The sequence below is a fragment of the Schistocerca piceifrons genome, chromosome 2 (genome assembly GCF_021461385.2).
Source record: "Schistocerca piceifrons isolate TAMUIC-IGC-003096 chromosome 2, iqSchPice1.1, whole genome shotgun sequence".
Classification (NCBI taxonomy): Eukaryota; Metazoa; Arthropoda; class Insecta; order Orthoptera; family Acrididae; genus Schistocerca; species Schistocerca piceifrons.
In genome coordinates, this window is record NC_060139.1 from 491019349 (window position 1) to 491034870 (window position 15522).

General features: G+C 41.2%; 1 protein-coding gene and 1 long non-coding RNA gene across 2 annotated transcripts in view; one reads left to right on the forward strand and one right to left on the reverse strand.

Moving 5' to 3' along the window:
* Positions 1-15501, reverse strand: part of LOC124775125 (probable RNA methyltransferase CG11342) — a 30341-nt gene extending 14840 nt beyond the window's left edge. Inside the window, exon 1 of the mRNA XM_047249965.1 lies at positions 15223-15501. Within this exon, the coding sequence (XP_047105921.1) occupies positions 15223-15387 (165 nt within the window). The 5' untranslated portion in view covers positions 15388-15501. The remainder of the gene's footprint in view (positions 1-15222) is intronic.
* The window catches only part of LOC124775126, a 208731-nt gene that overhangs the window by 164218 nt on the left and 28991 nt on the right, over positions 1-15522 (forward strand). The gene's annotated exons all lie outside the window — the stretch shown is intronic.

Consider the following 15522-nt stretch of genomic DNA (forward strand, 5'->3'; position numbering starts at 1 on the left):
AGAAAAAGCATATGATAATATACCCATATGTAACTTGTGGAAAGTGTTTAATATTAGATCCATCATAATTAAAGCAATTCAGAACCTTTATGACAACTCTATAGCAAGAATAAAAGTACAAAATTACCTCTTAGCTGGATTTAAAGTGACAAAAGGATTACGGCAAAGATGCAGTCTGTCACCAACACTTTACAAAGCATACAGAAAAAGCATTGGAAAATTGGAAAAAATGTAAAAACAAGGGGATCGCAGTAAATTATATTATGATATATTAATCACAATTTGCTGAATAGAGGAATATAAAAATGGGGACATCAGGTCAACAGGAATAAAACAAAATATATGGTAATAGGGGACATACATCAAGATCTGACACTGGAAGAAGGGATGGAAACTACTAAACACACTGAAGAGTACAAATGTCTAGGAGTCAATACCACACAAAATGGAAAACAAGACAAGGAAATTAATTCAACAATAAATCCTGAGAAGTTTACTATTGAAACAGTAAATGGTATTTTATGGGGCCAACAGATTAGCAAGGAAACAAAAAGGAAAACCTTCAACACAATTATCAGAAACATTATGACATATGAATCAGAAACATGGACAGTTAAATCGCAAACAGTAAAAAAGTTGATGGCAATGGAAGTGGACTTTTGGAGGCAGTCTGGAGGAATATCGAGGTGAGAAAGAATCACAAATGAAGCCACTGGAAAGAAAATTGATGTTACAAATTTAACTGCAGATTTTATAGAAGAAAAACAATGTTATGGCATGGACATACAAAAAGGATGTTAATGGAACTATAGAATGGGAGCCACCAAGAAGAAAGAAAAGAGTGAGACCGCTGACCACATGGATACAGGGAATACAAACCTCTATCACAAGAAGAAATATTGAAGAAAATTTATGGGCAGGTAGACAAAAATGGAAGATGAAAATCAAATTTGGTGTGTAATCTTGGGATACTGCAAAATGCAAAATTCTGTCCACTGCAGCAGTTGGATATGGTGCTTAACTACAGCAAAGCAAGGAATTACCTCCTTGTCCCAGCAGTGTTGCAAAAATGCTAAAGAACTCAGCAGATGAGAGTTCTTTTCGCATAGTTTCTTCACCAGTCTCACACTGTGCATTATGTCTTCACTGTAGAGGAAAGACTTGTGCCCTTAGAGTCTTTTGCAATGACAAGACTGGATAAAATCTTCTCGGTTTTCAAACTGCATCAATTCCAATAAAATTCTCAAGCTTTTGATGGCTAGCTCCACAATCGCCATCATGAGTAAAACTACTTACTGCTGGGATTGGCACTATTTCCCACTTATGTACCTATGATTACAGCCACTGGCACCAATCATGGGCTGAAACGACAGATGCATGGAAAGTGAGTTGGGCAGTTCATAGAAGCTCCAGCTCGCTGCGGGACTGACTGATGTCAGGTGGCGCAAGGAGCCAGTGCCACATTTGAAACTGCCGCTCCTGCCTCCCTACAATCTTTTCATGGAGCACTTTGAGGAGCAGGCTCTGAAATCTGTGGTGTTGCTTCCATTTTTCTTCCTTAGGTTCGTCAATGACACCTTCCTGATATGGCCTCACTGTGGAAATACAATGCAGCAGTTCATGGATCACATGAACAGTGTCCATCTCAACATTAAATTTACCACTGAGATGGAGAAGGGTGGAAAGCTGCCTTTCTTAGATGTTTTAGATGAGTGGAAGACAGTAGACTGGCCTGGTCATTCCGTGTACAGGAAAATGACGCACACTGATTAATATTTGAACACCAGTAGTTTTCACCACCTGTACACAAGAAAGCGGTCCTGAACAATACAAAGCACGCGACGCACACACGGACGCGCGACGCGACACAACACAACACACTTTGCTGGTCGACATTCTGCGGCTCACTTCGTTACCGTCACTCACGCACGCCAATGCCACTAGCCGAACGCCATGTCAGGACGTGGAAAGGGAGGCAAGCTTGCTGCTGTGGCCAAGCTTCTGCTCACGCTGGCAGGAGATGGCCGTGGCAACAACAAGAAGAAGCGAGGCCAATAGCAGCACAAGAGGCAGTGCTACCGCTGCCAGAAGATCGGACACATTGTCAGGACGTGCAAGGACGCAGTTACGTGTCTGAAATGTGCAAAGGCGCATGACACGCACGATTGCGACAAACCACCACACGTCGCGCCTATGTGCGTTAACTACGGCAGCGCGCATGCTGCAAACGTTCGCAGCTGCACATGCTTGAAGCAGCGGACATCAATTGCCAAGAAAGCGGTACTTGGAGAAGAGGCAGCAGTCCCGCCACCCCCTCCCAAAGGGGGAAATGGGGAGGCCGCAATCTTGCCCAGCACCACCAGCGACGACGCTGTGGCCGCTCTCAAAGCCACGATGGTGGCAGAGAGGGCGGCAATGCAGAAGGAGATCGTCATGCTACACCGGCAGCTACAAGAGCTGCGGGAAGAATTCAGGACGCTGCAAAAGAAGACACCCGCCCCCAATGCCACCCCCACGGTGGTACGACAAGCTGAGGCGGATGTTTCGACACAAACGGACGTCCCCCCGGAACCTGTACCAATACAGGAAACTGGGGATACACCCATGGACGTGGTGCAGCCTGTACCACCGCCACCTCCAGATGGGGAGATGAAGACGCAGCACGATAAACAAGATCAAGAGGGAGGAGGGATGCACTCTGAAGTCGTACCGTTCCCAGACATCACGAACCTGCCAGTGATACTCAAGAGGATAGCCACCATGGCGCGAGATGGGCGGTACGACGTCCACAGAAACCCTTACCTTTCCGCACAAGCGGAAGGGAAACGGAAGCCACCAGTTTCACACCGGCTGTTCGAGCTTCGTGATGGATATTGGGCAATTATGCTCGAATTCGTCACAAAGCAGGACCTTCACACAATCAACTTGAACCCAGTCTTCATGCCGCACGGCTGGGGCTTCATCTTGGAGGATGCGGTGACGCAGCTGAGGAAGGAGGTCCGAGATGGAGAGAGGGAGCTCTCACCTGAGCTGGAGTCCGCACTGAATAACATCACACATGAAGGGAAGAAGAACAAATACAACGTAAACTGCCAACTCCACCGCCAGCATGCATGCTAGCAGCCAAGATTTATTACCTAAACCACGCAAGGACCATCCACAATGAGAGGCGCAACTAATCCAACCCGTAAGGATCTTGGAGGAACAGCTATTCACAGCTTAGACTCCGAGACCTTGGGCCAAGGACTAGGCCCATATGTACAGCATGAGCGTGAGCATGTTAATACAAAGAGCCAAAGTTATTTCTGATGGTGATCTCCTGTAGTCTGAATTGCAGCACTTGAGGCACATATTCAGGGAGAATGGACACCTTGTGACACCAGCAGAAGGAGGCAAGCCAGTGGCTTTCCTGCCATACTGAGGGGCAACAAGCAGAAAGTTAGGTCATCTATTGCAGAGACATGGATTGAGACCAGTGTTCCAGCCTGGCCGCCGAATGTGAGATATGTTGCACCCTGTTAAAGATGACTTAGCTCTTTGTGTGCCCAGTGTGTATCGTGTCCCTTGCAAGTGCAGCAGCATCTATATAGGTCAGATAATTCACACAGTTGCAGAGCATTGTACTGAGCACAAGAGACATATTAAGCAAAGGGAGCTTAACACGTTGGCCATAGTGGGGCATTGCCTTGAAAACGGACACAAATTAGTTTGAGGACAGAAGAGTTTTGACTCATGTGTCAATGCACTGGGTCTCAGCTATAAAAGAGGTGGCCAAGATCAGAATGAATAGCACCAAGTTCAACAGCGACCAGGGCTACACACAAAGTATGGCATGGGGGCGGACTTTGAATGTTGAAAGGAAGCAACGGCAGATGTTTAATGCTTGTAGAGAGGCAGGAGCAACAGTTTCAAATGTGGTCCTGGCTCGCTTGTGCCACATGACATCACTGGCATGGGGCGGAGCTGCTATGAACTGCCCAACTCACCTTCTGGGCACTCGACATTTCGGCTCTGATTGGTGCCAGTGGCTGTAAACGTAGGTATATAAGCAGGAAATAGTGCCAGTCCCAACAGTCAATAGTTTTACTCCTGATGACGATGGTGAAGCTAGGCACTGAAAGCTTGAGAATTTTACTGGGATTGATGCAGCTTGATAACCGAGAAGATTTTATCCACTGATGCTGCCATGAAAGACTCAGACGACACAGTGGTGCAAGGTACCCACCACCATGCACTGTATGATGGCTTGTGCACTGTGTGCGAGATGAGATAAAATGTGAGTTATATTTTCAGTCACGTTAGTATATATAAATGTATTTAACGAGAATAGAGCAGGTGGTCAGTCATGGCCTTGTTGAAAGAAACATCCTGGCAAAGCTGAAAATAACTTTGGAAAGCCACACACAGCCTAATTCAGGTTGACTTGACAAAACATGAACCTCCATCCTCCCAAATTTAGGGCCATTGTGTTATCAACTGGATTATCTCATTTGGTTTATACTGCAATCTATGGGGTTGGCTATAAAACAGACTAGAACAACATCAAAAATAGTTTGTTCAACTCTTTTCAGGATGATTAATATTGCTCTACACTTTTCAGTCTGTAAAGCATTTTTTATCGTGCAGCATTTTTCTGTGAAGGCTGAAATTATGTGCAAGATGCTTCTCAAGCATTATATTCTTGCAAAATTTCAACCCACTTTTCTCACAGCACATTTAAATCTTCTATACAGCTGTTAATCTATAACAGTTTAACTTCTCCAGTCAATTATGATGCTTCTACAGATTATGGCTTACTATTCTGTTTATACCATTCTCCATTTACAAAGTCTGATACCATTTTGAACTTTATTCAAAACGTCATTAATGCTAGAAAGATTGCTTTTAAAAGCCTTGCCACAATAGCCTCCTTCAGACCAATGAGTTTGTGACATGCTTTGAAAAGCATTCAGTTTTTTTCTAAAGCATTTCCCTATTTTCAGTGCTAGAAATTTATGTAATACCTCAAAAATGTCTTAGCTTGAATCAGCTTTCAGCTGTTTTAACACTGCAAAGATTCAGGGTGTGATAGATGCAAATTTTAATAAATGTGTCATATGCAACCTCACTTAATGTCTGGTCCATTTGTAGCAGTCCAGGACTGCAATGACAAGACTCCTGTCTCATCGGGCCAGAATACAACCATATATGTTGCCCATAAGCCACTGTACTGCCCATGGGAGACAGAACTTCATACTAGTGTTCTATTTCAAGGACCAATGAGAAAATGCCCACATACACCCAATTAACACAGGGTACTGATTCACTAGAAGCCAAATTTCGTTACACACTAAATAAAAACAATTTTGTGTATTTCTAGGACACAGAAAGCATTATTAAAATGTGCTGTTATCTCACTCCTAAGTAGAATATTTAGTCCCAGTATTAAAAATACTTCACCACTTGAGTTTCCTTTCTTTCAGTTTGTGTGAAGAGTTCTCCTGTCTGGTTGATATCTATACCTTTCCATTTGTATTTCTTCCCTTCTTTATTCAATTAATCTTATCAGTTGCCTAAGATGGCCCTTCGCATATTCTAATATCCATAAAACTCTCAGGAATCCTGAAAAACATGTAACTTACAAACATTTTCTGTCTCCTCAATATGCACAGTAAAATTATTTCACTTTTCATCACTCTACCTTGTTTACAAGATTCTAATAATTAACACATTTCATTTCTTGCATTTGAGCAGATTAGCATAAGGGATTTAATTGGTCATTAGCATATATTTTGGAAGCATGTGTTAACATAAAACTTCACTTTTTTCACATCCCTTAATGATCTCCTCCTTGATGGAAACTATGGAACACACAGTGTGAATGAATGTTTCCACATGTGTCCTAATCTATCTCAATTACACTCACAATGGAAGCAATAGAAATGCTGCACAGTCTACCTAGAATACCAGTTTTCTAAATTTACCTAACAAAGGTTCACAAGAACAATGCCACTTCCATTTCAAGGAATTCTGTGCAAGTTCCATGAGACAATCTGTGTTAAGACTTTCATATATGGAACATCCATTTTGTTACGAACCCAGCAGCACAGCTCTGAATTACATCTGCCATCAGGTCTACTTGTTAGAAAAGGCCAAACAAATATCACACATGATGTTTCCTTAACAAATGCACTGCATCTTTCCAGAATTGTTACAAAAAAATCTAAATACTCCAGTTGACTTCCCTACAAAGAACCTCACACATTACTTTATGATAAAATGTGAGTATTTAAAGACTAACATCTGTAGTACATTTCCACTCCACAAAGCACATTGTGATGTATAACTGAAGGTATACTGTGTACCAAATTCAATTTTTCATACAGAAAACAACCAATTTACATACATAAAAAAAGGTTGTAATTATGCAAGCTTTTTGAGCCACTGGCTCCTCCTTAAGGCAGAGCCATTGAAGGGAAAGGAAGAGGGCTGAAGGAAAAGGACTGGAGAGGTCTAGGAAAAAAGGTTAGATTTTGGGAAAGTCACAAAGAACTGCGAGTCAGGGGAGACTTACTGGACAGGATGTTGGTTACTGCATCGGATGAGATTTGAAAACCTAAGAGCTTAAAGGTGGAAGACAGTGTAATATGCAAGATAGAGATTACTGCTTTATCATCATGCATGAGTTAATAAGAGTGCACTTCCCACCTGGGAAGTTCTGAGAAACTTGTGTGTGGGGGAAGAATCCAGATGGCATGTGTGGTGAAACAGGCACCAAGGTCATGACTGTCATGTTGTAGAGCATGTTCTGCAACAGGTTACTGCATGTTACAAGTATACACCCTCTGCTTATGCCCATTCATCCTAATTGATAATTTGGTGGTAGTCATGCCGATGTAAAAGGTGGTAGTCATGCTGATGTAAAAGGCTGAACAGTGTATTTTCAGTTACTGTTCCATTTTTGCGTATGTGCGGGAAGAATGATTGCCAGTCAGAGTTTTCTAGTGCTCAATTTTCTCCAGTTTTCTTTTCACTGATATTTTATGAAATGTATGTGAAAGTAATATATTGCTTGACCCTTCTTAGAACACACACACTTGGAATTTTAGCAGTAACCCTCTCCAGGACACATATCTCTCTTATTTTTTGTCAATAGAGCTAAATGACAAAATGACACACAGTTCTTTCATAATAAAACCTGTGATCAAGCTGCTGCTCTTAGGAGTTTCTCTATTAATCCTACCTGGTTTGGGTTCCAGAATTAACAGCTACAATCTAGAATCAATGAATTTTGTAAACAACCTCTTTCATGTGTGGGTCACATTTTCTTGAGATTATTCCAATGAATTAAGTCTGACATCTGCTTTTCCTGCAACTGGTTTTAAGTGGTCATTTTACTTTCAGCTGCTCTGGATGCATGGCACTATACAGTTCACAGTTGTTACTATTTTCACTAATAACCAATGAAACGTATTGCCTGGGGTGTTACCTTCATCTTACTCTTGATGACCACTAAACTGACTGAACAGATTTACCATTCACAGCACACTAACATGAAAATCAATGCTAAATGTTCTACGTGCACCTGATATACAAGCTACAGATAAATGTGGCAGAATTGTGCAACCACACGGTGTGTTATGTGGTAAACTAGCATTGGCCCTTGTTACAGCACACTGTCCCACCACCTGCCTTCCAATGTGCACATCACTGTAGTAATATGAAGTTATTAATAAGATAAATTAATTCTGGGATCTTACCATGGATGCTCCTGCAGATAACTAATATCATATTAATGTTTTCATCAATAAAAGGGTAAATGCTATCTCCCAGTGCTCAATGTAGTTTATCTTCTAGTCTCTCCTTATATAGCATTCATTTCATCATTAGGCCTATGGAGGAGTTCCACTAATCTGAAGGGTGAAGAGGGGGAGAAACCATATCTCAGCAGATATTTCCTATTTATAATACCCTCGGGATCACAGTAATAGAAAAATATAGGAAACACTATCTAGGTAGGAACATGATATAGCTAAAAATCATGAAAAATAATGACACATGGAATGAACAACTAGAACTGAGCTAATACCAAAAAAACCCTAAAGCAAACCACACTATACACCTAATGTAAAATTACAGGACATAACTAAACATAGACTCTAAAACTAGAACTGAGCTATACAGCTAAATTAGACAAAGTAATACAGAAAAAAATATATCCTAGAATACATGGTGCCAAATTTGGAAGGAATATATATGAGAATTTTGATTATGAATATGATTGCTATGCATTTCACTCACAGACATTTACGTTGTGCTATTAGGTTCCCGCCTAACTACACCCTCGGAATTCAGGACATATTTGAATTAAAAAGCACACATCATGTCACTTACAAACATATCCCCATAAAACATTTAATAATGCTTTGCATCAAAACTCATGACGTCATGGCTCAAAGCCGAGAACTAGAATCACACATTAGAAATTATTCATATATTTTTTATTCTGGAAATGCTATACTTTTGGTAATGAAATCATTGCCAAATGTAATATAATGTTAAAAAAATTGTACAGTAGCAATGAACCTTCTGGAACTGATAAATATCACATGATATAACAGCATAAGTAATAAAATATCTTCTACAGCTATTATAATTACACTTAATGGCCCAAAGTGGAAGTTCTATCTTATAAACTGCAAGTGATTCTCAGATATGTTGTTATATTACTTTCCTTCATTCTTTACTACTTACAGATCTGAAAATATTATGGAAACTGTTGGTGCCTTCTTCTTCTACTCATTGGCTTTAGGATGATGAGACAGGGCACTGAACTTAAAAATTCCTTAGAACCGAAAATGCTGTTTGTTACTAGATTCCTTGCATGGGGTCAACGGAAGTGTCTGATTCTACCTGTGACGTAATGGTGGTGTTTTGTGTGACATCACTATGGTGCAGAGTTTCTGAGTTGGTTGTGTTTGTAGATACTGTGTTGTTGTATTTGGTGATGCCCTCTGGTGGTGGAAGTGGACATACTGAGTTTAACCTGAAGTATTTCCTTCATTTGAGTTTTGGTTGTCACTCGCTAATGTGGTTTTGAGTGTAGGTAGTTGGTGTGGCAATGTGGGTGGTGGAAGTGTTTTAAACAAGTTACTAAGGTTTTTCTTCTGTGTGTTTGGCATTTTGTTAGGTCTGCTTGGTTTGATATTTGTAGTGCGGAAAGAAGTCTACAAAATTATTGCTTTTTAGTTAGGCATGGATATGACTGAAGTTTGTGTGTGTGTGTGTGTGTGTGTGTGTGTGTGTGTGTGTGTGTGTGTGTGTGTGTGTGTGAGCATGGGCGCAGGCGAGCAGTTGCAAACCTAAGTGGTACTGCTGGAGGCTTTTGTTGGTAAGTAATTTTTTTCCTGGTTTGGTTTTATTCTATAGTAACTGTGATGTTTTGACAGTTGTATATTTATGGTAGATCGGTTGTGTTTTAATTCATGTTATGAATATGGGTATTTGGTTGTTTTTTTAGTTGGGGTATTGCTTCCTCTTTTCGGTGATATATATATATCTAAAAACAAAGATGATGTGACTTACCAAATGAAAGCGCTGGCACGTCAATACACACACAAACAAACACAAACATACACACAAAATTCAAGCTTTCGCAACAAACTGTTGCCTCATCAGGAAAGAGGGTTGGTTGGTTGGTTGTTTTTGGGGAAGGAGACCAGACAGCGTGGTCATCGGTCTCATCGGATTAGGGAAGGATGGGGAAGGAAGTCGGCCGTGCCCTTTCAGAGGAACCATCCCGGCATTTGCCTGGACTGATTTAGGAAAGAGGGAAGGAGAGGGAAAGACGAAGGGACGTGGGTTTTACGGGAGAGGGTAAGGAGTCATTCCAATCCCGGGAACGGAAAGACTTACCTTAGGGGGAAAAAAGGACGGGTATACACTCGCGCGCACGCGCCCACACACACACACACACACACACACACACACACACACACACACACACACACAAAAAAGCAGACATATTTAAAGACAAAGAGTGGGCAGAGATGTCAGTCGAGGCGGAAGTGCAGAGGCAAAGATGTTGTTGAATGACAGGTGAGGTATGAGTGGCGGCAACTTGAAATTAGCGGAGATTGAGGCCTGGTGGGTAACGGGAAGAGAGGATATATTGAAGAGCAAGTTCCCATCTCCGGAGTTCGGATAGGTTGGTGTTGGTGGGAAGTATCCAGATAACCCGGACAGTGTAAGACTGAGCCAAGATGTGCTGGCCGTGCACCAAGGCATGTTTAGCCACAGGGTGATCCTCATTATCAACAAACACTGTCTGCCTGTGTCCATTCATGCGAATGGACAGTTTGTTGCTGGTCATTCCCACATAGAATGCATCACAGGTCAGTTGGTAAATCACATGGGTGCTTTCACACGTGGCTCTGCCTTTGATCGTGTACACCTTCCGGGTTACAGGACTGGAGTAGGTGGTGGTGGGTGGGTACATGGGATAGGTTTTACACCGTGGGCGGTTACAAGGGTAGGAGCCAGAGGGTAGGGAAGGTGGTTTGGGTATTTCATAGGGATGAACTAAGAGGTTACAAAGGTTAGGTGGACGGCGGAAAGACACTCTTGGTGGAGTGGGGAGGATTTCATGAAGGATGGATCTCATTTCAGGGCAGGATTTGAGGAATTCGTATCCCTGCTGGAGAGCCACATTCAGAGTCTGATCCAGTCCTGGAAAGTATCCTGTCACAAGTGGGGCACTTTTGTGTTTCTTCTGTGGGAGGTTCTGGATTTGAGAGGATGAGGAAGTGGCTCTGGTTATTTGCTTCTGTACCAGGTCGGGAGGGTAGTTGCGGGATGCGAAAGCTGTTGTCAGGTTGTTGGTGTAATGGTTCAGGGATTCCAGACTGAAGCAGATTCGTTTGCCACGAAGACCTAGGCTGTAGGGAAGGGACCGTTTGATGTGGAATGGGTGGCAGCTGTCATAATGGAGGTACTGTTGCTTGTTGGTGGGTTTGATGTGGACGGACGTGTGAAGCTGGCCATTGGACAGGTGGAGGTCAACATCAAGGAAAGTGGCACGGGATTTGGAGTAGGACCAGGTGAATCTGATGGAACCAAAGGAGTTGAGGTTGGAGAGGAAATTCTGGAGTTCTTCTTCACTGTGAGACCAGATCATGAAGATGTCATCAATAAATCTGTACCAAACTTTGGGTTGGCAGGCCTGGGTAACCAAGAAGGCTTCCTCTAGGCGACCCATGAATAGGTTGGCATACGAGGGGGCCATCCTGGTACCCATGGCTGTTCCCTTTAATTGTTGGTATGTCTGGCCTTCAAAAGTGAAGAAGTTGTGGGTCAGGATGAAGCTGGCTAAGGTAATGAGGAAAGAGGTTTTAGGTAGGGTGGCAGGTGATCGGCGTGAAAGGAAGTGCTCCATCGCAGCGAGGCCCTGGACGTGCGGGATATTTGTGTATAAGGAAGTGGCATCAATGGTTACAAGGATGGTTTCCGGGGGTAACGGATTGGGTAAGGATTCCAGGCATTCGAGAAAGTGGTTGGTGTCTTTGATGAAGGATGGGAGACTGCATGTAATGGGTTGAAGGTGTTGATCTACGTAGGCAGAGATACATTCTGTGGGGGCTTGGTAACCAGCTACAATGGGGCGGCCGGGATGATTGGGTTTGTGGTTGAGCTACACAGGTCAAAGGAAATGTGCAATTCCACTTTTTGGAGATGTTGTGTTTTTTTGCCATCGATAGTTGCAGTTGGGCTATGTAGGTCAAGGGAAAGATCCAATTCCTGTGGTTTTGTTGGTATGGCAGAATGTTATAATTTAAGATGTGGACTGGGCAAATAAGGATGATTATGTATGATGTGACTGGGAAGGAGGGAAAACAGTTGGCACTGTCTTAAGATTTGTATTTGCTACATCTTCTAGAGAGTTATTGAAATGTATTGCATCAACAGAAAAAAATAGTAAAAGAGAGGTTTGTGGAATTAAGTATGATGTCTGAATACAGTTACACACTCGTCAATTTACTGAGCTGAATGTTTAATGTTAGGTAATGCGCCTGGAAAGAACAGAGGTTAACAACATCAAACTGGACAGTGTTTATTACAACAAGAGGAATGAAGCTAGTGAAGCAACTGAATGTAGATTTCACAAGAGGTTGGGCGCCTTAAAGAAATCAATGAGGTGTGCTCTACTGTAAACACCAAAGGGGACTTTATTGCGTAAAGTTTCTTAAGGTGATATTATGGAATGAGAGCTGTTATTTTAAGTGGGAGGTGCACATTATCACAAAAGTATGCATATATCTAATGAGGTAACCAGTTGAGAACTAGGACAGTCCATCTTTAATTTCATTATGATGGAGGTCATCCTTCTGGTAAAGGTTGTATGGAACCTTTTAGCAAAGAGTATCGTGTTTAAACATTACAAATAAATGTACAGCAGTGTTGATAACAATAATCTCAAATGAAATTCTTGAAACATTTACTATTTTGGATACTGTTTATTGTACCAGTACCAGAAAATATCTGTTTTCGATGCAACCAGACTGCTATAGACAATGCCAAAGTGGTGTGGGATACTACACGCAGATTTAACTTCTGAGAGGTGATGCTTTTGGTAGACTTTAGAAAACTTTTGCTTTTACTGTTTCTCCAGGATATTTTGCATACTTGTCCCTATCAACCTTTTAAGTCCATCATTCAAACTTTTAGTTTTATTACTGAAAGTTATCTTTGGGATGATTTGGTGGTTCAGCACTAGGAAGAATACTGAACACAAATGAATCTTCCAACTATATGAGTCAAGACCATGCAATTCCACATTCGAGTGAGACCATAGAGGCTTTAGAAACAAATTTTTAATTTCAACATGTCAGACAGCTTCAAATTTTCAGCAACTATCAGTCACATAAGTAGGCCTAATCCACAGTAGTGTGTTTATAGTGGGAATACACCAGTAAATGCCTGTCAATCTGTAGTAATTGAGCATGAAAACGATTTTCAGTGGGGTGTTCCATAATATCTATTGAAGCAATGAAGAGCTACAGATCACAAATCAATGACACTGCTCTATGCCAGAGAAGTCAAACAACTAAACAGGTTACCAGTCCAAGTGGGAAAAAGTTGTGAAAGCAATCCACACCTGTGCATTAGCTTCTTTGTGACATTTGAGACTGAGGTGGTGAAGAACAATAGTACATGTGGAATGAATGAAAAAGATGATTGCTCAGACATATGTTTCCATCCCATCTGAGAAAAGCATTGCCTTATACAGTAATGATCTAAGTACTGGTGACATCACAGCTACAACCACAGCGATACAGCCTAAACATGAGAGCAGCAACTATACACCAGAGTTACCATTCGATAATTGGCAACGAGCACTTAGTTGAAAGCTCGTGGATATATAGCCACTTGACATGGGTGGAAGGCTGAGAAGATTTTATTCAGTCACGTCACCAAAAATCAATGTCACGTAAAGTCCCAAACACATACGGTACCAAGTTTTTGAAACCAGGACTCAAACTATATGCTCTTTACATAAAGTACTAGTTGACATAAATGTACTGAACAAATCTTAGTAAATACAAATACTGAAGTCAGTTTCTGAAATTATAACTGGATATTATCATTAAAGAGCCAGTTGATTAAATCTTAAAGACAGTTATTGCAAGAGTTGGAAGTATCACCAATTTTGTCTTAAACTTTTTAACAATGGCACAATTACTTAAAAATTTATTGGATACAACCAGTTGAGGAGTTTGGTACATTCTCAACTCTGAAAACAGTTGAATTGTGCAAAAATGAGAAAAGAAATCATAGTGACATTCATTTATATTCAATTAGCTGCTTTTTATCTGTATGAATTGATCTCAGGCAAACAAGACAGGCTCAGCAATGAGAACTTATGGACCCAGCTATTAGAAAATACAAGTTTAAATCTGATAAGATTTATGTAGTGTTCCCCTACTGAAGTTTTCATAATAGATGTATGATATATGTGCATAATATGCACCAAAATACTCATCACACATCTATTACATAGTACAGCTCTTCTGGATTTACCTTGGTGTGTTAGTTTTCATAACAAAAAGTGCATTAAATATGGGGTGAAAAGAAAAACGGAAATACGGAAGCGTCCGATCCCACCCGTCTGCTTTGACCCATGACGTCACAAATATGGCGGAAACAAAAACAAACACACACACTTCCCACAAGAAGTGTAATGACAGTAACGGGACAAGCGCGGGAAATGGGGTGTTTTGGGTGGAGGGCAAACTAAATATAAACAAATTTAGACGCCTTGCGTAGCTACAACGTGTAAGTGAAAACAGCCATGCATGAATACCCACCCACGTCCCCAGGGGTCGTAACCCCTGCAACCCGTAGAAGATCAGTAGCTGATTAGTGTTTTTTGTCTTTTTTTTAAAAAAAATCTCACGGGATAGAACGAACAGATCAGAAAGATAAATATAATAAACTAAAACAGAAATTCGAGGAAACAGATAATTAAAATAAGTAATAAGTGTTTTTAAATTTAAAAAAATCTCACGAGATAGAACGAACAGATCAGAAAAGTAAATAAAATAAGATAAAACAGAACTGGAGACAGCCACACTCAAACCAAACTCCGCGCCGTCATGACGTCACACACGACAACACCCTTACGTCACGGGTCAAAGCCGACGCGTTGGATCGGACGCTTCTGTCGACCCAGAAAAACATCAGGTTTATGTTAAAGATCAGTCTGCTACCACAGTCTTTAGTTTTCATTTAAAATTTTTGCCTTCACCATTTCTAAACCACTTTCCAGGGTAGACCAACTTGGGCTATGCTATGGATCCACCAAAATTTCAGGTGTGGCGGACACTTCATACCCCAGCTCTAGTCTTGACAAGTTTCACTTCAGTTTGCAATTAATTCAACAATAATCAATCACAGTGAGCTAAGAGACTTAAAAATGAAATCTTAATGTATGGGTTACAACAGCACATTGGGGCCAACAAGTATTTATGAAAAATCATGTGCATAATAGCTTGTTTGGAGGATCTTAAATAACCCAAAACTCTCTGAAATCATAGGCACTATAGGCAAACTAAAACAACCTACATTTTAAAGAAAAGATGGATTCTAGTACTTAGCACCATGTAATTGGACCGTAATCGTATGCTGGTACAAATTGAACATATTAAAGGAACAAAAACGAAATGAGCGTATTACAAATAAAATTACCCCCGAGTTAGATCCCACATCGAGGCAAAGCATGTCTTCGCCTGCCTTAACATTCCAAACATCTGTTGGTAAGGACTTTATTCTTGCTTCCGTAGGGTGAAATTGATAATAATTTATAAAATTTCCGTACTGAGCAGCTCCAGGATCATTTTCTTTGAGACGCATACTGATAATCAACTGACTTCCAATGACAATAACAGATGGATTGTGTACAACTTCGCATCCGTAAACTGTACACTCAGTTTTCCACGTTTACTCAGACACTTCTGACAAGACAAACTACTGTCGTGTTTGTCGTGA